The sequence below is a fragment of the Ipomoea triloba genome, chromosome 13 (assembly GCF_003576645.1).
Source record: "Ipomoea triloba cultivar NCNSP0323 chromosome 13, ASM357664v1".
Taxonomy (NCBI): Eukaryota; Viridiplantae; Streptophyta; class Magnoliopsida; order Solanales; family Convolvulaceae; genus Ipomoea; species Ipomoea triloba.
The window spans coordinates 12,026,655-12,038,749 of NC_044928.1; the positions used below are offsets into that span (position 1 = coordinate 12,026,655).

The following is a 12,095-nucleotide window of genomic DNA, read 5'->3' on the forward strand; positions in this document are numbered from 1 at the left end:
AGAAATTGATGAGACATTGTATTATTCGAAGGGCAAAATGGTCAAAATAGCAGCATTTCCTCTCCATTTCAGCACTGAATTACAATTCATAGGGGGAGGCCTATGAATTGTAATTCAGCAAAGGGAGGGAATTGCAATTCGGTGGAATTGCAATTCCCTCCAACCAAACGGCGTAGTTGAGAGCTTCGTTGAATTAGGGTGTAATTGCATTGCAATTACTGTCAACCAAACGGCCCGTTAGTTCATAGATCAACAAATTTGTTGGCTCATACTTTGACTCGAACTAATTCTCTAACTGATTTGCATATTTGGTTATTTTTTGTTCCTTCTTGTATTCAACATGTCTTTTATTAACGAAGTCTTCTTTTTTTTTTTTTCAAAAAAAAGTATTTTAATATAAAAATGTCTTAATGAATAGGAATTTAGAATAAAATAATTTAGAAAAATGCTACTTTTGTATTTTTTTTTCGAGAATAACTACTTTTGTATTTTAGGAGGTGGAATCATATCATTCCAGGCATAGAGAAAATATTGAAATATGTTCATATGTTACGTTGTATAATGCGATACAACTTTCATAAATAACTCTTTACTCCTAAATATTATATTATTAATTTAAAAATATTAGTATTCTTTTCTCAAAAGTATTACTACATATAATTTTATAATATGCAATGACAATTTATTTTAATATTACATTTTTTAACATGAATATTACATTTTTATTTTGGTCTGATCTATCTTATCGATAAGAATTCGTGAAATGATCTCATATAAATTTTTTAAAATTTAATTTAAATCTTATGTTAACTGATTTTTAAAAAAATAATATGAAAAGAAAAAAAATTGGACTGATACCTGAAATTTTGGGAATTTTTGTCTTATTTTGTACTCCGTAATTCTTAAAAGTTGTTAAAATACAAAATTTGTACAACGCTAGATTACGGCGAGTTGGGGATAACCCAAAGCAGGGTGAGGAGATAACGGCGATAAGGGCGGCAGGTTAAACATTCCGTTAACACTCTGATCCCAATCCGAGATGGTATTCCAGCTTGACGGCGTTAAAGGCCGTTCCTCCGATTTCTCTTTCTTCATTACAGCTGTCGAGGTCGTCTCTTCCCTCCGGCGCTTCCGGCCACCGTCTTCGGCGGCGTGTGCCTGTGCCTGTTCAAGTTTGTACTTGGAAACTAGTAATGGAAAGTTGAGAATCGATTTGCTCCCCCGCATTCTGAAAGCCGCTCGATCGTAGGCTTTAGCCGCTTCGATTGCGGTGTCGAACGTCCCCAGCCAAACCCTACACCCGCGGCGTTTCGGGTCTCGGATCTCCGCCGCGTACTTCCCCCACGGTCGCTGTCGGACTCCTCTGTACCGCCTTTTCTCCTCCTCCTCCTCCGCGTGCACCGGCGGTTGCACCGTCATCGAGCTGCTAAACTCGATCCATTCAATTTTGTTCACCGCTGGGGATAAATCAATCTTCAATGAAGGCTTTCTCTCTTTACATGATGGGGCTTGTGTTGTTGGTGGAGTTAGGTCAATAATTTGGGGGTGTGATTCCGAGTTGGAGAATTTGTTATCATTGATTGATGAGGAGCAGGAGCTAGAAAACGAGGATTGTGATTCCCGAACGACTATATTGCTCTGATTTTGCGTATGGTTAACTGCTTTGAAATCAAAAAAATTCTCCTGGAAACTCAATGAATCCATGAGAAATTCCGATTGCGAGCTCGAAACTTCAACTGCTGAGCAGCTGCTCCCACTGCTGCTGCTGCAGCTATGGCTCAACCTACTATCAAAATTGAACTCCCTTGGAGAGTACTCTCCAAGAAGGTAATTTCTGATATGCTCGAGAGTAGACACTTCATCAAAACTCGCCATGCTAGGTTGCGAGTTAGAGCAGATGAGAGAAGCTAGGAAGATGGATGGATGGATGGGCTGAATTTGCGAGTGTTGAGGATGAAGGTGATTATGGATAGGCTTTGGTTGATGGAAGTGAAGAGAGTGGAAGGGCGTATATATAGAGTTAGAGCAAGTCATAGAGGAGGGTGGGTGGTCAAAATCACCAAACTATTTTGAGCAGAGGGGCTTCCTTTCTTTCCGGGTTTTTGAGGTTTCGGTCAAAGGTTAGATGATCGCATAAAATTGTCAAAATGATTCAGTCTTTGTTCTGTTAGGAGGTGGATGGGAGAAGATCCTTTGAAATCAAACATTAGTTGACTTTGTAAACACTTCAACTTAATTCTCATCTGAATTTATAACTCATTTTCAATTTTCAATTTTAATCACATTTAAAGCTATCAAATTTAGTTTGAGTATTGAATTATTTTCAATTGTAGTTTGTGGTAAGCTTTTTCCTGTGAACACTTGAAGAGCATGCACTTGTTAAGTAGTCGAGTTGAGCTACGCTTGCTCTTTTTNTTTTTTTTTTTTTTTTTTTTTTTTTAGATTCCTTTGGCACTTGACGAAAATCAGGTTGTAGCAATAAAATCAAGATATTCTCTCTTCCAGATAAGCAATTTTACCTTAAAAATTTGAAAAAAAAAAAATTCCAATAGAAATGCTCTTACAAGTGAAAATGGTAAAAAGGGTTGAACTTAATTAGCACATTCAAAGGACAGAATAAATATTGATTAGCAAGAATTTGCCTTTTTCATTTCAAGATACATACTGCTTCTAGATTGGCTTAAGTTCACATATGAAAGCAACCTTAAAGAATAATACTCATGAAAAGACAATGCAAGTTAAGAAACTTCTGAATTAGCATACAAGGAATATTTGTCTTCATATGTTTGATTTCACATTTTATTAACTGGTTGTGATTTTTCAATAGGCGAGTTTAGAAAGTGAAAGGAAGTATCATATCCTTGCTTTGGATTTATGATGAGTTGTGGACAACCGCTCTTCAAAAGATTGATTGGATCATATTTAATTTAAGGCAAAAACTTGTGTGAGACCGTCTCACCATGAGACGGGTCGGGTCGGGTCACAGTGTAAATGTAACTCTTATATGCACAAATGTCATACTTATATGCTCAAATGTAATACTAATTAGGAAGAAAATTTTTCTTACTTATAAGGGTAAATGTAATACTTTTAAGGGAAAATACAATACTTTTACATTTCGATTTAAAAGTATTACATTTTTCCACAAAAGTATTATATTTGCCCTTATAAGTCCGGGGCACTTGTCAACATTACTTATTATGAAAAATGTATTACTTTTGCTCTAATAAGTAACAAAAATTGTATTCTTGATTAGTGTTATATTTGAGCATATAAGTATAATATTNCATATTTAATTTAAGGCAAAAACTTGTGTGAGACCGTCTCACGAACAAGGATCCGTGAGACGGTCTCACACAAGTGTGACCCTTTTCGTGAGACCGTCTCACGAATCCTTATTCGTGATACGCGTCGGGTCNAATTGTATTCTTGATTAGTGTTATATTTGAGCATATAAGTATAATATTTGCACATATAAGTATGACATTTGCATAGTGCTTTGACCCGACCCGACCCGTCTCACGAACAAGGATCCGTGAGACGGTCTCACACAAGTGTGACCCTTTTCGTGAGACCGTCTCACGAATCCTTATTCGTGATACGCGTCGGGTCGGGTCGAAGCAACATGCAAATGTCATACTTATATGTGCAAATTTCATACTTATATGCTCAAATATAATACTAATCAATAATACAATTTTTGTTACTTATAAGAGAAAAAGTAATACATTTTTCATAATAAGTAATGTTGACAAATGCATCTTACTTATAAGGGCAAATATAACACTTTTGAGGAAAAATGTAATACTTTTAAATCGAAATGTAAAAGTATTGTATTTTCCTTTAAAAGTATTACATTTACCCTTATAAGTAACAAANTAGAAATGCTCTTACAAGTGAAAATGGTAAAAAGGGTTGAACTTAATTAGCACATTCAAAGGACAGAATAAATATTGATTAGCAAGAATTTGCCTTTTTCATTTCAAGATACATACTGCTTCTAGATTGGCTTAAGTTCACATATGAAAGCAACCTTAAAGAATAATACTCATGAAAAGACAATGCAAGTTAAGAAACTTCTGAATTAGCATACAAGGAATATTTGTCTTCATATGTTTGATTTCACATTTTATTAACTGGTTGTGATTTTTCAATAGGCGAGTTTAGAAAGTGAAAGGAAGTATCATATCCTTGCTTTGGATTTATGATGAGTTGTGGACAACCGCTCTTCAAAAGATTGATTGGATCATATTTAATTTAAGGCAAAAACTTGTGTGAGACCGTCTCACCATGAGACGGGTCGGGTCGGGTCACAGTGTAAATGTAACTCTTATATGCACAAATGTCATACTTATATGCTCAAATGTAATACTAATTAGGAAGAAAATTTTTCTTACTTATAAGGGTAAATGTAATACTTTTAAGGGAAAATACAATACTTTTACATTTCGATTTAAAAGTATTACATTTTTCCACAAAAGTATTATATTTGCCCTTATAAGTCCGGGGCACTTGTCAACATTACTTATTATGAAAAATGTATTACTTTTGCTCTAATAAGTAACAAAAATTGTATTCTTGATTAGTGTTATATTTGAGCATATAAGTATAATATTTGCACATATAAGTATGACATTTGCATAGTGCTTTGACCCGACCCGACCCGTCTCACGAACAAGGATCCGTGAGACGGTCTCACACAAGTGTGACCCTTTTCGTGAGACCGTCTCACGAATCCTTATTCGTGATACGCGTCGGGTCGGGTCGAAGCAACATGCAAATGTCATACTTATATGTGCAAATTTCATACTTATATGCTCAAATATAATACTAATCAATAATACAATTTTTGTTACTTATAAGAGAAAAAGTAATACATTTTTCATAATAAGTAATGTTGACAAATGCATCTTACTTATAAGGGCAAATATAACACTTTTGAGGAAAAATGTAATACTTTTAAATCGAAATGTAAAAGTATTGTATTTTCCTTTAAAAGTATTACATTTACCCTTATAAGTAACAAAAATTGTATTATTGATTAGTATTATATTTGAGCATATAAGTATAATATTTGCACATATAAGTATGACATTTGCATAGTGCTTGGACCCGACCCGACCCGTCTCACGGTGAGACGGTCTCACACAAGTTTTTGCCGAAAGAAAATGCCGGTGTGACCTAGTGTGTGTGTGTGTGTGTATATCTATATATATATATATATCTATAGGGTAATGTTCAGGTGTGGCCGCGCCCTTACGTGCGGCCGTGCGGTTTACACTACTCAATGTTAAGAAATGCACCACTCAATGTTACGAAATGCACCACTCAATACATTGAGTGGTGTCAATGTTAAGAAATGCACCACTCAATATTACGAAATGCACCACTCAATAACATTGAGTGGTGTATTTCATATTTAAGAAATACACCACTCAATGTATTGAGTGGTGTATTTCGTAACATTGAGTGGTGCATTTCTTAACATTGAGTGGTGTAAACCGCACGGCCGCACGTAAGGGCGCGGCCACACCTGAACATTACCCTATAGATATATNATAATCAGGTATGACCGCCCCTTAAAGTGCGGTCAGTGCGGTTGCACAACTATATATACAAATATACACAACTCAATGTTAGAAAATGTACCACACAAATATGCATTATTAAGTACACATCACCAAAAAACACACCACTAAGTATGCAAATATACACCACACAATGTTAGCAAATACACTATTAGCGGCAAGGGAGTTATGGTGCATTACTTTGGGTGTGTGTTTTTTTTTTGTTTGTTTGTTTTTTTTGTTTTGTGTTTTTATGTACTATCATTGTGGTGCGTTTTCTAACGTTGAGTGGTGCATTTTTTTAACATTGAGTGGTGCGAACCGTACCGACCGCACGGGAAGGCGAGACCGCATTTGAACGGATATATATACACACACACACACACACACACACACACACACACACAGTGACGAGAGAAGCACTATTTGAGGGCGTGTACTAAGTGAATCCCACCTTATAAACCCAGCCGATTGTCTCAAAGAAAGAAGGTCAATGCAAAGTTCCCATTGAAAGTCAAACTTGTAACTAGGTATGGCAATGGGTGGTGGTGGCTCGTGGAGGGTTCCACCCAACCCGACTCCGAACTGCATCTGGTGGACTTTTACAAAATCCAACCTCGCCCTACCGAGTGCTGATGCACAACTGCACATTACAGGTATCTACCACTAATTATCTTATTAATTTTTTAAAAATAATATTTAAATTTCTTACCCATAATAAAATAATAAAATTTATTAGTTATATTAAAACATATATAAAATAATATAAATATTCAATTATAATAACTAAATTGTTAATTTTTTTAAATATACTTATTAGTTTATAAATAGAAATAGTAAAACGTTAACAAAAGTTATAGAAATTTTTATATGGAATAATTAACTACTCCCTACATACTAGTACTTCTTTTACTATTTTATATATATATATATATATATATATATATATATGTATGTATGTATGTATGTATGTATGTATGTATGTATGTATGTATGTATGTATGTATGTACGTACGTACGTACGTATGTATTGGATCATATGAGAACAAGTCCGTATTAAAAAATTAAGAATTAATCTCAGCATTATTAGTTGGATTAGATCTTATTTTAAAAAAATGTGGTGCAATTCATAGACTTTTCCAGATCTGCACATTTAGTATTAACATATTGTACATTTACCAGGTCTGCATTTTTAATGGTTAATGATGTCATTTAATTGTTCAAATTTGTATAGTGAAGTTGATGATAATTACGAAAATGTCACAACATATTTTTTAAAATCTAATTAGATCTGTCAAATTTTTACAGATGTAAGGCTGAGATATATATAATGGGTGCGCAAGAGTTTTAAAAGATCTAATGGATCAGCTATAGTTTTAAAAAAAATGCGGTGACATTTTTGTAAATAACTAAAACTTTGGAGTGGAAGTAATATGTATTAACATGATTTTAATTTTTAAGACTCACCCCTGACGCACCACCCACTATCACCTAAAAAACTCGATCCATGCAGACTAGATTGGGTGGATTCGCGAGATGGATTGAAATTGACATCTCTACTTGTAACTTGTAATTATCAAGTTAATAATCTGACCAACTTTACTAGGGTTGACACATGTCATTCAAATTTGTTTCATCTTTTGCCTCCTCTCTCTAGTTTGTTGTTGAAAAATATTGTAAACTTCTAATTAAACCACTTTCTAGTAGAATTATTTCTTTCACCTTTTGTTCAATTTGCCGGTCTTTAACTTCTTGTGCTCAAATAATTAAAAAATATTAATTTTTGTATAATGAGAAACATAAGCTTCAACACTCTAATACCTCGAGAGAAAGCGAATTTAATTTTAAAAACAAAAAAAAAAAATCCTCTAAGAGCATCCCAATTTAAAATTTTTTGTTGGTTTTTGCTTGCACTTTCGGGGTCCGTGCATCGGAGAAGTTTTGCATATTTTTCAAAGAAAGTTCATATATGAAAGCAACCCATCCAATTTGCAAAATCATATTCATGAAAAGACAATGCACGTTCAAAAACTACATAAACGATTGAGTTACGCATTAATTGCTGTGGGGCTTGACATACGAGGCATATTTGTCTACACATTTCATTTCCCATGAACCAGTTGTGATTTTTTAATAGGTTTAGAGTGTGACAACAATTCTCATATCTTTACTTTCTTATCTTACATTTTAACTTAAGATGTATTTGAATCATTTCAATAGCTTCTTTTTTTTTTAAAACATTTCAATCGCTTTTAAAAAGGTCGTTTGTTACCTTGTATTGGATTCTCGTGTTTAGAAATATACAGAGATCTTGTATTTACATAGACAAAAGAGTCGAAAGACAGGAAGAATTCATGCAGGTGAAGAAAAAAAGAACTTTAGTAAAAGTGATACCTAAACCTAATTAATGCATCGGAGGATCCGTACATTATTGTGAATAAATTACTTTGTTAGCGCATTTAATCACTTTGTTTTCATATGCACGTACTCGTGAACACTTTTTTGTCCCAGTCGATGCTTTGAATATTTCTGATAGAAGACATCATATTATGGATAGGGGTGGGCGTAATTTGGATTACCCGAACTAACACCCGAAATCCGAACCGAATTTTAAATTTTGGGTGAACCCAAATAGTTATCGGTTCGGATATTTTAAATTTTGGTATATCCGAATATAAATTTGGTTCGGATATCGGGTTTTACAAATTTACCCACACCCGACCCGAAACCCGAACTAACCAAAATTTTATTATAAATATAATAATATATATTATATATTTAGTTATCAATGTATTTCATAATTAATAATATATTAATTTTAAAAAGTTTATTGGTTAATTATTACTATTTGTCTTATTTTTAATTTGATAGTATATGAAAAAAAATATAAATAATAAAATAATAAAAACATAAAAAATTAAAATTGATAAAAATAAAATTTTGGGTATATCCAAACTAACCCGAAATAATTTCACTCGAACCGAACATATCCGAATTAAATTTGGTTCGGATATAGGGTGTCAAAAACATCACCCGAAATTTTCGGATATCCGAAATAAAATTCGGGTATCACCCGAACCGAACCGACGCCCACCCCTAATTATGGATGAAAGGTTGACTTGTTCCTAATAACACGTAGCACTGCATGTGCACATGTTTGGTATTAACTTTCGACAGCATGGCTGTCGCCATTTATTGCTCAATTCCTAAGATTTTTGACTCAGTCCGACTAATTTAAAATAAAAAATTTGACCAATGTTGCAATACAGATTTGTTTGCAGGTCTATGCTCGTTTGATGAAGGCGAGTAATAAAATAGCAGGAACAAGAAACATGAATGGTAAATAATAGAAGATGATTCTTATTCATCCTTGTTCTATTACAATAGGGGATACGGGAGACGTGGGTTCGAGCCTCAGTGGAGGCAATATTGACTCTTGTGCTTCAATAGGTTGAGAAAGTAGTTATGAACAGATACTGCATTGTAATAGAGTTAGTAGTATTCAAAAAAAAAAATTACAATAAGGGATACATATATATAATATCTACTAACATAAATAACAATAACAATGTTGTCTGTTCTGAACGTTACAACCGTTACAATCATAATGTCCACATTTAATAAAATTTTATAACACTCCCCCTTGGACATTATTTGACCATGACCTTGCCTCGTTTAAAATTTGCTAGGAAAACCCTATGGGAAAAATCTAGACATGAAAAATAGTACATGGATCGTTTAATTAATATATGCATGCCTCGTTAAAAACTTCACTAGGAAAACCACGTGAAAAAAACCTAGTTTGAAGAAAAGAGTACATGATATTTGTAAAATCATATATTGTCTTGATTGCCTCATTAAAAACCTTAACTTAAGAAAACCCTACTAGAAAAACTTAGTTAAGGAAAAAAAAAGAGTTGTTGATCTTCTTAATAATTTATGTGTACCGGGATGTTGTTGCTCCCGCTGAAGATGACAACTTTCCTGATTGCCTCGTTAAAAACCTTAACTTAAGAAAACCATGTGGGAAAAACTTAGTTAAGGGAAAAAGAGTACAATCATAAGCCTTCAGGGCATATTTCTTTGCAATGTCTCCCTCTTATTAATGTTACTATGTCATACTCATGCCTCGTTAAAAATCACATTAGAAAAACCCTGTGGGAAAAATCTAGTGAGGAAAAGAGTACATGGTATGCATATATTCATATATTGCAAAAGAATAACTATTAGTTTTTTTAAGACCCAATCTTCAGGATTGTAAGTTCAATTCTTCAGGATTGATTTGAGTAAATGTAATCTCCATCTCCCCTTGAAGATGATAATCTTCAAGTTCTACATGATAAAAATTATTATTTCAAAAGGTGTAGAGAATATGGTATGGTACAATCTTCAGGATTGTCATTATAGGTTAACATGATCTCGTGACTCTTCTGGAGTTTATGTGGGTTAAATATTTTCATAACATGTCTAATGTTCCTTAACCATACCCACTTAAAACACACTTTTATTATCCTCCCATATGGTAGTGGAGGTAGAACAAACATAACTAGTTTGGAATTTACTATCATTGATATCAAAAGGAGTCAATACCAAGTGATCTATGAGAAACATGCATTGGTTTATCGCATAAATTTTAAATTGAAAATACTAGAGGATATTTGGAGCACTAGGAGTTATAGTTGATTTCATTGTAAGGACAATGTCAATCCAAATATGATCACAGAATTTCTGGTTCTACAGTAGTGTTTCAATAGTAATGAAGTAATGGACTTCAAGTCTCAAAATGCCTTCATTATCATTTTTGAGTCTAAATGGTCCTTTATCTACTTCAAGAGATTATTGGACAACCATTGGTGTAATAATTCAATGGTACTTGTCAAACTGGTGTATAAAATTCATTCTCAAGGAAATACTCGATCTGTAGGTCGAAGTAATACTTGATTTTCCAAGTCCTTTTATTTCTAAAATTCGTCTTTAAAACATGAGTTAATACCATTAATTTCTTTATGATGTTTATAACACCAACTTAGGTTGAGATAATACGATTAGTAGTCTCTAAATAAGTACTAGCAATATATTTTGATTTTTACATTTCCTACTTCAAGAGGAAATTACTCAGTTAATTCCTTTACTATTTCAGGTTAAGTAAAAGCCTTTGTATTTCAACAACAAACATGGCATAATGTCTATTGTTGAGAATTATCAATTCACCAAGGATACATCAAATTTAGCAATTCTACGCTCACTTAAAACTCAATAAAGAACACTTATGGTTTATATTATCCCTTTTAAATGAGAGTAATAACTCCTTTTGCAATCCTTTAAAGAATTCATAATGAATGACACATAATTCCTTCTTCAAAAGGAGAATTACTCAATCAATTATGATATGTGCTAGGTCATATAAAGACCATATCGTCCAATGACCCATTATTATGTCGTCATGACATTTATTAGCTACATATCTAAGTTTATTCTGCTAATGATATTGTGTAGCGGGACTTAGTATTATCTTACATGGGAGATTGTATTTGATTAAAATCAATCAAGGGTCTCTGCGTGAACCCATGTGCTATAAAAGCTCGCTATTATACCACCTCATTATTTTCATTTCTCTTTCATACAAACACTCATTTGTAACCAATAAGGTTAACATTCAATTGTGTAAGTGTTATAAAGAGAATCTATTTTAGTGAGTCGAGTTGTGCCTTTAATTACTCATTTAAATATTATAAAATGATGATGCTTCTGACATCTCACCTGGATCCAGTTTATATAAATAAGCAGTTATATAGGCGATTTGTGTTGTCAACAACTATATAATTTTCTCTCATATTTATAAAATTCATAACAATTTTTAAATTAACCAAATCATTGACATTTCCCAATATTAATATCTGGTCATTCCGCATCCCTAATATTATGTTTGTTTGGTGCACCTTACTAGGATTTTCGTCATCTGGACGAACGCCTTAAAGACATAAGATTTTCCAAAAAGAGTGACATAAATCCTTACTAGATCTAGTTACTGTGGATTCTTATTTTTCTATACTGATGAACCTCCCACACTTTTGGTGTCAACGAGTATTGATATATATATATATATATATATATATATATATATATATATNATATATATATATATATATATATATATATATATATATATATGGTCCAATTTTGGGAAATACGTATAAGACCTAGTCTCTCTTTTTATGAAATAGATTTATTTGGCAAATATGTTTGATTTCTTTCTGAATTTCCAGTTCAGTCTAATTGGTACGTAGATTTAAGTTTTGAAGTTCATTTTCATTCCATGAAATTTCTCACCGTTCTATTTGAAATAATTTGATTATCTCTTAAGTCTATCAGCTCAGATTCCATCTAGGATCTAGCTCTCACAGATTATTTCGACAATTTCCATACAATCGACTACACTGGCTCACAACATGTAGCCATTCATGGACTTAGCGTCCTCTTGATATCCGATTAAGATGCTATACACTTCAAGTGCAGCTAGATATCACA

At 33.1% G+C, this 12,095-nt stretch overlaps 1 protein-coding gene across 1 annotated transcript; it reads right to left on the reverse strand.

Moving 5' to 3' along the window:
* Positions 1–864: 864 nt before the first annotated feature.
* LOC116002519 (ethylene-responsive transcription factor 5) lies at positions 865–1,989 on the reverse strand. The gene has a single exon (XM_031242674.1). It carries the CDS (start codon positions 1,873–1,875, stop codon positions 937–939), a length of 939 nt encoding a protein of 312 aa, XP_031098534.1. The 5' UTR covers positions 1,876–1,989; the 3' UTR covers positions 865–936.
* Between the last annotated feature and the right edge of the window lie 10,106 nt (positions 1,990–12,095).

What these genes read in the sequence shown, in the direction of transcription:
- LOC116002519 (XM_031242674.1), bottom strand. Translation starts at nt 1,875, where the DNA reads ATGGCGAGTTTTGATGAAGTGTCTACTCTCGAGCATATCAGAAATTAC.